The 13795-nt window shown below is 34.2% G+C and overlaps 1 protein-coding gene across 37 annotated transcripts in view; it reads right to left on the reverse strand.

The window, feature by feature from the left end:
• LOC100118566 (coiled-coil domain-containing protein AGAP005037) overlaps positions 1-13795 on the reverse strand; it is a 1551999-nt gene that overhangs the window by 472972 nt on the left and 1065232 nt on the right. The window contains exon 20 of one of the 37 annotated variants that reach the window (XM_031921072.2): positions 2138-2238. The exons of the other annotated variants lie outside the window; for them this stretch is intronic. Within the exon in view, the coding sequence (XP_031776932.1) occupies positions 2232-2238 (7 nt within the window). The 3' untranslated portion in view covers positions 2138-2231. Of the gene's footprint in view, positions 1-2137; positions 2239-13795 lie in introns of those variants that run through there. 37 annotated transcript variants of the gene reach the window in all.

The raw sequence follows: 13795 nt of genomic DNA on the forward strand, positions 1-13795 counted from the left end.
TTATTAATATCATTTGTTTTAGGTAGACGCATTTATAATTTTTCACTATTTTTAGCTAGATATTAATTTGAAATTTATCAGAAAAATTCAGGAAATAATCATTTGAATGCATCGTTTTGGTATTATACGTTAATGCACGACATGGTGCTTTAATTTATAATAGGTGAATTTCATATTTATATGATTATTTTTATATAAATTCGACTGAAAAAATTTTATAAGTTATTTCTGTGTGACTTTTGTCACTTATAGATTTGTTTTTATTTTATTTTTTTTTATTTGTTATTCTTATTTAATATTTAGATTTATCAACCTATAAAATATTTTTCAGTCGAGTTTGCATCGGGGTCAAAAAGACTTCTACTTATCTACTACTTTTATTTGCCGACCGATAGTAGCAGTCTCATTCGCCCCATTGCCGGAACCAATAGGCGCGCGGCAGTGAAGCGGGCGACTGCGCACGCGCGGGATCCCGGGACGAGATAGACTCACTGATATATATATATATATATATATATATATATATATATATATTCTCTGTGAAATCGACGATATGAAAATTTTAAATTTGGCTTAACTGTATATATGTTCTATAAGTTGTACCTGACTCCCAAAAAAAGATGATTTCCGTCCTTGTAGAACTGTTTATATTTAATAAAAGAATACATAACCTAAAAGAAAAATAGAAAAACACATAAGACTGAATAATGTAATAATCGAAATGTTTATTTAAATCTCTAAAACTGTAAGAAAAAAAAAGAATATATACTTGCTGATTTTGAATCTCTGAACTCTAAACTGATACGATATAAATTTTAGAACCTTATTTTATGAACCACCATCACTTAATCGGCATTTTAGAAACTTGAAGGGGTCTGAAACACCTTATAGATTATCAAACTAATGCTGTAACTTTTCTATTTTTCTTATAGGGTATGTAACGCGTTATCAAATATAAGCAGTTCTCCATGAACGGAAATTATCGTAGAAATATTTTGCAATTTTTTTCATCAAGAATGATTGCAATTTGGCTTGTCGAGCGACTTTTGGCCACAAAAATTGGATTTTGGTACACTTGTGTGGCGAATCAGAGTTCTTTTAAAATTTTTATGTACTCATATGATTTTGAATAAAAGTGATGAAAGTATTAAATATTCACGAATAAGATACACAATTTAAGCATATTCAAATCTCTATGAGATAATTAATCTAAATCTAAAATTGTAAATCAAGTTAAATAAAACATAATATTATTGTAAACAGAGAAAAAACGCACCTTTTTATTTATTTCATGGGTGTTGTGGAAAAAATAGATGTAAAAATAATTCATTACCTATTTTGTTATTTAGATAAATGTCAAATTAATTGTATTGGGGATGGGCGAGCGGAGCGAACAGGGGAAACCTCCCTAGTATTTATATATACATGTTTTAATAAGATCTCACAACCGTGCAACTACGCGCCCCAAGCTGATGTAAATCTTAGTTTGCTTTGTCTGTTATCTTTAAATAGTTGTTCTTGACAATCTTCTTTTCCGTCAATTTCTTTTAATCAAAGTATGTTATTAAATTTATTAACACAATTAATGTTCATATACTCAAATTTTTTAATATGAGTACATATACACTAGGGTGTCCGTTATTTCCCAAATTTAATTTTTCTTAAATGTCTGGTTTGATATCACATGTGGGCCCCAAAAAAATGAAGTGCCCCGTTGAAATTAACGCGATTCCTTTTAAATTGGCGTGCCCCATTTTCCTATGTTATTTAAATGGGAGGGGTCTTTTTTCTGTTCTTTTGCTAATATCTCGCTTATAACTAGATCAATAAAGCCAAATTTTTGTTCCCACAATCTACATACATATAGGAAACTAACCTAGAAAGTTTCAGCTCCTCACCTACATTGTAGCCTATGTCAAAATTTTTCGAATTTACAAAAAATCGCATAAAGTGACTATATTTAAAAAATTGTAGCTAGAACCACAAGTAACCATTTTAAACATAAAAGTAAAAGTTTTTTGTCTTTTTTGCCAACTTTAAGAAGAAAACCTTTTGATATGTGAAGCAGCTAACTTGCCTATCCAATAAATTGAAGTATAAGGACGAAATTTTGTAATTTTAAGGTTTCTTACCTTACCATTTCTGAAAATCTTCTTAGGTCTAGCGATAGATAGGAATAAAAGTGAAGTAACGTATACGCACGTGGCAGTTCCTAAGCGTCAAATGGCGTTTTATTGGCTGGAAACGAGAAATGAAACACATACTCTACGTTAGGGTATGATAAAATAGTAGATTGTGTATCAAGGGCATAAAGTGGGCTTTTTTAGACTGAGTGTAGAAATTGCAGTACGAGCCGAAGACAAGTACTACAAACTTCACACAAGGTCAAAAAGCCCACTTAGCTCTTGATGCACACCATATTTTTGTGACGCATGTATTGATTTTCGCGTTTTTCATGGCTATAAAGCGGGAGTAAATTAGCCTTTTTTAATGATCACTACACATATTTCGAAAATAACGATTTGTTATTTATTAAAATATTTTAAGAATTTTGAAAATTTTGAAATTTAAAAAATTTTGATAATTTTGTAAATACGATGTTACGTATGAAGGTCGTTGGTTTTGTTCTCCGTGAGGTGTTAAGCTTACGATTGCTGCGAAAATACCGGGGTAATGAGTGAACACGAGAGATTATCGGTGAATGTGTCTGTTTATTAATCGTAAGCACAATGGACTGGTTGTATGAAAGAGAGAACGCGTGTTTAAAGTGATCTCGGAGAATGTCCGTTCTAATTATACGATCCTATCTGTCGTCTCCAAGTCAAAACTACCTGTCTAGTGCTGGATCGTGAGTGGCAGAATCGAGAGCGGGCGCCCGCATGCAACCCCTTTTATAGACTCGGGTGGTGTGATTTCTACCCGCACGGTTGTCCGAAATCGTGGAAGGGAGGTTATGCTGAGTCGAAAGAAACGGGCTTCGGGGTGAGTCCAAGCTGTCGCTATACGCGTATTTGGCAACTTATTCATTGATTGCATTATAACTAGCAAAGCTATATACGTGTGAGTATTCACACGTGACACGTCCTTGGGGTCGCTACCGGGCGCCCTTACCCGCAAACTAAAATTATACAAATAAAATTCCATCATCAATCATTCAAATGTTAAGAAAAAAATTTTAGATTTTCTTATATGAATTTCCCTTTTATTCTAAGTCCTTACAATATAATCTAGTCCCGAATCAAGATAAAGGTAAATGAGTCTAGTTTCATACAATATATGCTAGGTTAGGCTAAGATTTACATGTTATTTCCCTAATTCCCTTGTTAAAAATTTTCGAAAGTAATACGCGTTTTTCGCCGGTCACATAAATTTGCTAAGGTTGTTCGAGCGGTTAACAATTTTTTTTTGTTTTTCTGGCGTGTAATTGTTACATTATTGTATGTAGTGTAGCGAGCTTTTGGCTGTGTTTGCGTAATGCTATTATACATTATAACAACCTAGCAAATCTCTCTTTCATTTTAGTTTCTTAAAATATACTACTCTAATCTTATGTTGCGTCTTGATTGGTTATCTTTGTTGTTTTTGGCACCGATCGTTTATTGATTCAACCCCATTTTCCTATGTTATTTAAATGGGAGGGGTCTTTTTTTCTGTTCTTTTGCTAATAAAGCCAAAGGCTATAGCCGGGTTACTATGGTGAAATGGCCCCCTTGGAAAATGTATATATGTTATATACCATTCGATGGGGGATAAAAAAAAACTCCCATAGCCAAATTTTTAGCTCTCTGCCTAGTGCGCATGCGCAGTAACGTCGATAAACGTGTTTTTTTGATTTTATTTTTTTCTGAAGTCCCTATAGGATAAAATTTTTTTTAAAAATTCACATTGGTGTATTTTTATGTCATGAATAACTGCAATTTTTTTGGGATTACATAACCTCAAATATCGGATCTAAAAAAATTATTAAAGTTTTCAATCGATATTTTGACCCCCTTGTTTTTGAGGTGCAACTTTTTAAGTAGACTTTTTTTGTGTACTTTTTCCCGTTCTTTACGATGGCACTAACGTTTTTTCCTTAAAAATGGTGGCACAACTCGATTTGAGCCAAAAACTGATTTTTTTGCCATTTTTTCACGTTTTTAGCTGGTTATGTTACAATTTAGTTACTAAAGTGACTCCTTTTGAGTAGTTTTGCATATCTTCCCATGAAAACATAATCAAATGAAATATTTTGTTCGCTCCAAGCCGTATTTTTTATATTATCTTACGTTTTCAATGATGGTCTTATCAGAATTGTGATATCACCTTATTATAAAACTGATGGCTAATGTTATGTTCTTTTTAAACGTTCTGTGATTGGTCGAAAGTATTGTCTCTGTCGCACTTTTTTGTTTATTGTTTATTTTTATTTATAATAAAAGGTTATGCTTGGCCGCGCTGTTGACGCGGCGGCTGCAATGCAGACGATCTGCGTAGTGAATGGTCAATCATAAAATTAAGAATTATCAGGAGCATAAACAAATAAAGTATTTTGATTTCTTAATTAATTAAACGATGCGCAAACCAATGGCCAACATTGTTTTTTTCAAAACTAATTTTTTTTTTTCTTACAATTGTCTATATAAGGGAGAAAGTACAATACGTCCCGTCCCGTCCCGTACCGACCCCGGGACATACCGTCTGAAATAAGTCACTTTTATATTATTGGCTAATTCTGTTCGATAACCCAATCGACGGTACAGAATTAGCCAATCCCGTAAAAACAGCTTACTTCAGACGGTATGTCCCGAGGTCGGTACGGGACGACGGACTCAATTGTACTTTCTCCATAATATACTAATACAAGTGAATGGTGAAAACGCTGTTAGTATAAGTTTATAACTTTTAAAGTAAATTAAAATCTAGCAAATAAAAATTGTTTCGATTTTTCTTTTTACTATTTCGGCTTTTGACTGATAATTGATAGCAATACTAGAAAAAATAATAAAGTAGTTAAGTATTTATTTTCAAATACATTGGAGTTAGTTGGAACCGAAGGCTGACGCGGCTACTTTAAATCTTTCTGCTGTTTACTTCAAAACTAACAATCTTGTATATTTAAAGTGAGTACTATATATTTTACATATCTTTTAAAAAAATGAAGATTTAACAAAGTTTTTCAAAAGTTTTGACATCACAGATTATATGCTTTGATATTAGGGTTATATGTATTTCTAATACATATTACACAATAAATTAATATTTTGTTAAATAACTTCTTTAAAATCAAAACCTATTATTAATATCTAAAATGTTATTTTTATGCCGACACTTTGAGTTTTGAAAAAAATACTGTAACCAACCTACTGATAAATAAAAAATCTCCCATGTATTTATAATAAATACACTTGTATTTTACCGGTATATGCAGAGTAAGACTTATTAATGGGTAGAAAAATAAAATTTTTATTATAAATTCTGTTGTATTAAGAGTAATTGTATCAAAAATAATGACAGATAATATAGTAATATAATAATATGATATAATAATATAATAATATGATATAATAATATAATAATATAATATAATAATATAATAATGTAATAATAATAATATAATAATGTAATAATAATAACAGATAATTATTAGACCTTTTTATACGCTAAATAAGAAAAACATGTTGTGTACGTTATTAAATTCTTGCATAAAATCAAAAGTTTAAACCAACATTAAATTATAAACTGTTTTAGTACTCGCATAAAGATCCGAGCTTATCCTAAAACAAAAATAGCAATCAGATTTTAAATCAATAAGCTAACAAAAAAGTAATTAATAAAAATGAATTTTCAATCCTATAGATATAGATATACGTACAATGCATGTAAGGGGAACGAGTCTTTATCTATTTAACTTAACCAATTTAGGCTAATCACATAAAGTAAAATGAGAAATTAGTTAAACATAAAGTTGTTGAAACTATTAACTAAATAAAATTAAGAAGGAAAAACATTTGAATAAAATATGACAATAAACTTTTGCTAGAAACGGATTTGACGATTGATGAGTTGCATGTTTTGATGTAATGCGGTATATTAATTATACAAGTATGATTAAATTGATAAAATATAGAAAGTATTGAACAATAATTAATTTGTTTATGTATAAAATACTGTCAAATTAATAAAAAATGCACATAAATATCTGCATATGACTATATATGATGTGATTTTTACTATAGTTAATTATTATGAGATGAGAAAAAATATTTGGTTTTACACAAAAACAATACATGAGAAATAATAAAAATGAAAAATAGAACTAATAGGATGCGAACTTATTAATTGTCAATTAACTTTTAAGTTAAAAAAATGTAAAATGAATAAAGTAAACACAAGCTAACCTATGCTTTAAACACATACGTATATGAAACATCATTAAAAACAACATTATTTATTTATTTTAAAATACACTATTAGTCATGTCTAGATACAAGAACATATTTTTACAAAAAAACAAATTGAATATAATAATTTCATAGGTTTGTTGATTTTATAAAATCACTAGGTGCAAGCACTTCAATACAGTTTTTATGACAAAAAAAAATTATTTGCTTAAAAAACTTATAAATGAAATACAACTTATTTCACTTTTACTAGGCAATATTATTTTTTTACTTTTCATGTAAAGCTACTGAGAAAACTGGATTATACAAGAACTTAGATTATAATATTTTTGTAATATTTATTATTCATTCTAGTTTTTAATTTAAAAAAAGGCAAACAATTTTTTTAGATTTTTAAAAACTAACTAACAGCATTTTTAAATGTATTGTAAAATATTTATATTTTATTATTTCAGAAGTGATCTTCTTGTCTAATGGTTAAATAAATATGGCATCTAATAGTAATGAAGAGTCAGATAACATCAGGAAACGCGATGATCGAAGATGTGCCATGTGTAATATTTATATTAGAAAATCAATTGGTCGAGAAAAGGAAATCGAATCTGAAGTTGAAATCGAATATGCTAAACAATTATCAAATAAAGATATTTACATCCATGATGTAATTTGTGATTCATGTAGAAAGCGATTAGCCAAATACATATCAAGCTCTAAACCTAAAAAGGTTAATGTTCCAGCAACTGCTTCGTCTCAAGATTCAAATCTTTCTGAATCATTTTCTCAGCTAACTGTCACTTCATCATCTCAGGAAAGTACACAATCATCTGTATACACAATAAAGGAACAAAAAGTACGAGCAACCACGGAATTACTTATTCAAAGGACGATTGCGACACATAAATATTGCTTTGTTTGTGGGTACCAAAAACAGACTAATAATATATTAGTTCCTTTAGAGGCCCGAATTCAAGTTTATAGTAAAATGAATGTTTTTATTCCACATGGCAATAGATGCTGTTGCACACATTTAATTAAAAAAAGATTTTATGAAGATGAACTAAATAAAATTAATATTTTTTCCACTACAAGTACGGTATATATTGATGAATTACTACAATTTTTGAGTCAATTATCAATGAAAGCAGACGAAACTTTATTAGATACAGTAGCTGAATTTTCCATGCCTGAAAAAAAATTGAAAGTTTTTACGGGATTAACGTGGGAAAATATTAATTATCTTAAAGATCAACTCACTTCTCTGAAGAATTCCTGTGTAAGGACAGCGACACAAGCCATTGTCGTATTTTTATTCAAAATGCGCTCTGGGAATTCTAACTCGCTCATCTCTACAATATTTGACATTGAAAGCGAACAACAAGTATCTCGTTTTTGTCAATCAGTATTATTATCTTTCGAAAAAGATTTACTACCAAAACACTTTGGATTAGAAAATGTAGACAGAAATGAATTGATTGAAAATCAAACTTCTAATATGGCAAAGAAATTACATCCTGGTAAACAACTTATTTTGATTGCTGATGGTACTTATACATAAGGCATGAAAAAAGCTCTAATAACGAGTACCAAAGAAAATCTTATTCAGGCCAAAAAAAAGTTCCTCTGACTAAACCATTTACTATATGTACTACTAATGGTTATGTTGTTGACCAGTTAGGTCCATATCTTGCAAATAAAAATGATATATATAATACAATGGTGAAAAATACTGGATCTTATTGTAAAATTTCTTGCTACTTAAATAACTTGTTTGGCAAACGCCTAGATTCTGATGAAGACATGCAAGATGAAATATTTAGTGCTATGCAATCTAGAAAAAATGTTGAAAATACATTAGCAGTTTTAGTAGCAGACAAAAGATGGAGTCGTCGGAAACTACCATTTAAAATAATAACTTCGGATGATTTACCAGACTTTCCTGAATTAACAATAAAAGATTTGAAAATTCTGTTTACAGGAACATATCAGCTTAAACAGACAATATCTTACTTAGCGGAAATGCTTGACGCAGATAATAATTTGAAGATTGGATATTCAAAAGAGACTAACAATATTCTCAAACTTGAAGTTTAATCCAGGCATATTAACAGAAAACAATACAAATGTTTCGTTGAGTATAAACCAAATGGTATTGGTTATTCTAGCATCTTAAGACACTGTTGTGATTGTGCTAACGGTAACCGTACTATAGGATGTTATGCGCATATTGCTGCCATAATCTATTATCTTTCACATGGAAGATATTTATCAAAAATCATACGACCAGCTGAAATTCTGTCTAAAATGTTTCTTAATGATCAAATTGAAGTGTGTATTGATGAAGATAGTGACAATGATGAGTGAATCATTTTTTCTATTGTGAACATTCGTTATTTTTAAAAAGCTACTTGTATACGTTCCATAATTTATTTTAAATAGCCTATGAAGATAATAAATTATACTTTGTACGAATTGAACATACTTAACTTCAATTCCTTTTTACCTGATAATTATTACTGTCAATAGATTTTGAATAATCAATTAAGTAGAGGCAGATAAGCCAAATATGGCCTTTTTAAGACCACAAGACGCCAAAAGTACCCTCAAACGATCGATTTCAAGGCTATGTTTAGCTAAAAACAGGCTTTTTTGCGTGAAAACCCTTGCATTATGACATTTTTAGGTTAGTTTTGGGTTACATGGTACCAAAAATGGCCTTTTTCGGCGTTAAATCACTCAAATGAGGGCATTTTTAGGTTAAAGAGAAAAGCAGACACTGACAGCGGCGATATTCTTTTTATATATAGAGAGAAACCCTTTATTACCTCAAATTCTGATAAGACCATCATTGAAAACGTAAGATAATATAAAAAATACGGCTTGGAGCGAACAATATATTTCATTTGATTATGTTTTCATGGGAAGATATGCAAAACTACTCAAAAGGAGTCACTTTAGTAACTAAATTGTAACATAACCAGCTAAAAACGTGAAAAAATGGAAAAAAAATCAGTTTTTGGCTCAAATCGAGTTGTGCCACCATTTTTAAGGAAAAAACGTTAGTGCCATCGTAAAGAACGGGAAAAAGTACACAAAAAAAGTCTACTTAAAAAGTTGCACCTCAAAAACAAGGGGGTCAAAATATCGATTGAAAACTTTAATAATTTTTTTAGATCCGATATTTGAGGTTATGTAATCCCAAAAAAATTGCAGTTATTCATGACATAAAAATACACCAATGTGAATTTTTAAAAAAATTTTTATCCTATAGGGACTTCAGAAAAAAATAAAATCAAAAAAACACGTTTATCGACGTTACTGCGCATGCGCACTAGGCAGAGAGCTAAAAATTTGGCTATGGGAGTTTTTTTTTATCCCCCATCGAATGGTATATAACATATATACATTTTCCAAGGGGGCCATTTCACCATAGTAACCCGGCTATAGCCTTTTTGTTCCCACAATCTACATACATTGAGTCTCTTAGCATCAGGGCTGGCTGAAGAAGCATCCCATTGGCTGTGGCCAACTGCTGTAGGTTTGGGAGGCTGAGGCCTGCTGATTGCATCGGCAGGTTGTATGGAAGACCCTGTTTTACCATCTCCGGTTGTCTGGCCTCATACATCTGTGGGCGCTCTGTGCCGAGCTGCGCATGGGCGTTGTGTCCTGAAATCAATCTATTGCGGTTTAGTAGCGGGGCCCCCCTTTTTGTGAGAACTTTCCATATAATTACTACTATTATGACGAACGTGAGTATGCCAGTCCCGGAGTAAGTCACCGTTGACTGAAGGGACGAGAATCTACCATAAATGTCTTTATATTCGCCTAGCCTTTTTGCCTTATCGATAATATCGCGAAAATCCCGTCCTGTTTTTAAAGAGTGCGAGAACATATCCCTTCTAAAGTTGAAGGATTTTGCCGTCCTTTTTTTCTCTAGCGCGTCTTCAATAAAGGCTAACGACGTGTTGCCCGTACTGTTTATCAACGAGGCTATGTCTAATTCCGTTTCGTTAAATAGTATAGTCGAATAGTTAACGCGTTCTTTGCGCGACGCTACAAGTCGTACTGTGTTCGTGTGTGCGGTGCAGCCGTGCGGCAGGCGCAGCGTGCCTACGCCGTCAGTGTCTGTCAGTCGTTTGCAGCTAGAAAATAGTCTCTCCTGTTTATTGTAGTGTTTGAATTGCTTGTACCTATCCAGAATATGTCCCTTGATTTCATGACTTTTATTTTACATTCCGATAAGTTTATGAGAGTTTTGCCGGTACTAATCTGAATTTTGCAGCTCGCGTCGTCATTGATTTCGTGAACTGGCTCCGTGTTTCTACATACGTATAATTTACTAAGTTTTTTGCATTTATTTAGTGCATCTAAGGAGATAGGGATATATGCGTTTGATCCCTGGTCTATAGCAAAATATTCTGTTTCTGGACAAATGTAAGCGAATGTGTCTGATACGTTCAGTGATTTTTGTTTGATCGGCAATGCAGACGCCTTGTATAGGTCGTAATCGCCGTAGTCCAGCAGTGGCATCCCTATATAGTACACTAAATGCATGTCTCGGAACAGTATTGAGACTTCGGATATTTTAATTAATTCCGTAATGGGCATCTGCTTCCGGGGATGAAAATCGTGAGTCAGCTACCGATTCTTTAGCGAGGGTTTCTGATTTTCCTATTTGTTCTGGTGTGGCGAAGCGTGGGTGTACGACTCCTGAGATCGCAAAGAGTACAGCGTCTGTAAGGATCTCCGTATCTAGTTCGTATTGTATTACGTTGTCTTCCAGTAAGTTTAAGGCTTCCGCGATTTCCTCTTGTTTCTGTAGGTTTGCTTGATTGGCTATCAGCTCGTCCATGGCATTGTCTAGTTCGTCAGCTTTTTCATGCAAAATGCCGAATTCTGTATGTAAGAGTTTCGTCTGGTTTGCTAGTAATTTAGCTAGTTGTCTCGTATCGTTGGCCGTAATGCTTATTAGTTACTGGATTCCTTCTCCGGCTTCCTCATCTAGGGTTCCGAATATAGTGCGGCTAATTTTTCCTATCGCTGAGAACCAAGCTCTTTTGATTCTTGGTTTTTGTGTTGTTTCGTGACCTTATAGTAGCTCTTTTACATTGTCAGTGTTCCTCGCTGACTCCTCGATTTGCTGACGTATCTTAGCCAGCTGTTGCTTGTAAAGGCATGCTGTGTTTATTTGCATGCAGAATATTTTTGATATACCTAAGCTTCCTAATAGCTCGTTCTATCTGGAGAAGAATGTCTCAAGGTTTATGCGTTGTATCATATTCCATGATGTGCTGGAGGTTGCCAATGGGTTTAGTTTTTTAACCAATAGTCCTGGGTTATGGTTGATGGTCTGTATGGTGATAACCCCATTGCTAGTTGCGTTTTCACGGTGTGATAGCGCCGTGATGGCTACTATATTTTGTGTAAGATTGTTATTGTTATTCTCATTTTTGATGCTTATGACTGTAATTTCAATTGTACGATCCACTTGTAGATTAGTAATATTAATCCCTGTATTTCCGTTAAATTTTGTTTATTTATTTAGATTATTATGCTATATGGTGCTAAACGAGAAGCATTATGGGACGCTCCATTGAGGGATCCCTTCAATTAGCCAAGGGTTTTAATGCTAGCAAAATATTTATTTGATTCAAAGTTTTAGCCGTGATAAGGCTTTCGTTGCTCATCCGATTGTTTGTGGCTTTTCTGCGCGCTGTCTTTCGGCGCTCAGATTTTGCGAGACGCGATCTTCGTGTTTCTTCGTCCGGTAGCTCTTTTTTTGGTGGGGATTTCTGTCATAGTTGCATTTCGTCAAGCTCTGCTTATTCTGTCGGTTGTATGTTTATTCGCAGTCCGATTGCGACTATCGTCAGTACAATATCCTTCTCTCCTTTTAATTCTTATTTTCCCCTTTTCCTGTTCAATGGCTGGGGAGTTAGGATTCTTACGGTTCTGGGGGCTTGGCGAAGAGCCCGTGGACGATCCGGAGGAGGTGAGGGTTTGTTATTGAAGTGTTTCTAGATAAATGTTAATGATGCTGTTCTCCTAGGCCTTGTCCGATGATGAAGGGTTCGAGGAGCTCCTAGAACCGGACGGTGGAGTCTATCCGTGCCACTGAGTGAAAGGCCGTCTTCATCGGAGGACGTTGCGTCTTATGCCGATAAACTCCGGGTGCGTCGTCTTACCTCAGGGTCCAGCAACGGTCTTATGGGGTCATCGTTTCATATGAGCTATGTAATTCGATGGTCCCTTTCGTTGCTGAGGGAACGTGGTTCCCGTGCCATGAGGAGGAGTGGTGCATCCCCGCAGATATGGTCCCGTGCTCTGTATGTGGCCGGTCCATCGACGAAGCCCGGAGGAAGAGTCCCCTTTGTTGACTCTAACTTGCCATACGCAGACTCCCTGGTGGATTGACATCGGGTCTTTTTACCCCTTATGTCGTCAGCCACGCCACACACCTCCGACCATCGAGCGGGAGTACTACCGTGATTATGACAGGGTAAGATGTAGTGTGTTTTCTTGTATATATATGGGACATTTCACGTCAACCGGGCCATCAGTGCACCCAAAATTTGGGTTAACCTAACAAGACGTTTGAGCTCTCAAAATGATCGTCTGGTCAAGGGCTTTTGAAAAAGTTCTGGCCTTTTCAAAAATCCAATGTGGCGCATAAAATATGGAGTCTGAAACCCACGTTTTCATAGCACATTCAACAAAAACAATAGTAAAAATGTTCTAATTTGTGAAATATCCCACCAAAAAGCATGTACAACTCATGATAGGACATATTATTGACAATGCTGACGGAATTCCAAAATCAAAAATGGCGGAATCAAAATGGTGGACATTATACCTCCACCAAACCCATTTTACCGCAACAAATGATTTTTGATCAGTTTAAAGTATCGATATGGGGGTTTTCCGGGTCACTGAATCTTATTTTAACCTCGAAATTTTAAAATCCCAAATAGCCGATCCAAAATGGCGGACATTATACAACCACCAAAACTATTTTACCGCAATGAACGATTTTAAATCAGTTTAAAGTATTGGTATGGGAGTTTAAGGGGCCGCTGAATCTTATTTTAACCTCGAAATTTCAAAATTCAATATGGCCAATATAAACTGGCGGATATTTGTCATAACCCACCCGCAGGCTCTCTCGCGAAAAGCCCCTGCTAACGCGCAACCCGCCGAACACGCCACGCACGCTGCAGCGCTTATCACAGCGGCGCTAGTACCGCGGCGCGCCGCTAGGCGGCTGCGCATGACCCACAAGTGAAGTAGCGTTGCGGAGGGCAAATAAGGAGGCCGGGTCCAGCGCTGTACCTCGCCCCTCTTCCAACAGCCTAATGCTGCAAGTACACGGCTCGTGTCCAATGACAACTTGTGCAAAGACTTCAGCAAATAAAACT

Source organism: Nasonia vitripennis, assembly GCF_009193385.2.
Source record: "Nasonia vitripennis strain AsymCx chromosome 1 unlocalized genomic scaffold, Nvit_psr_1.1 chr1_random0005, whole genome shotgun sequence".
Classification (NCBI taxonomy): domain Eukaryota; kingdom Metazoa; phylum Arthropoda; class Insecta; order Hymenoptera; family Pteromalidae; genus Nasonia; species Nasonia vitripennis.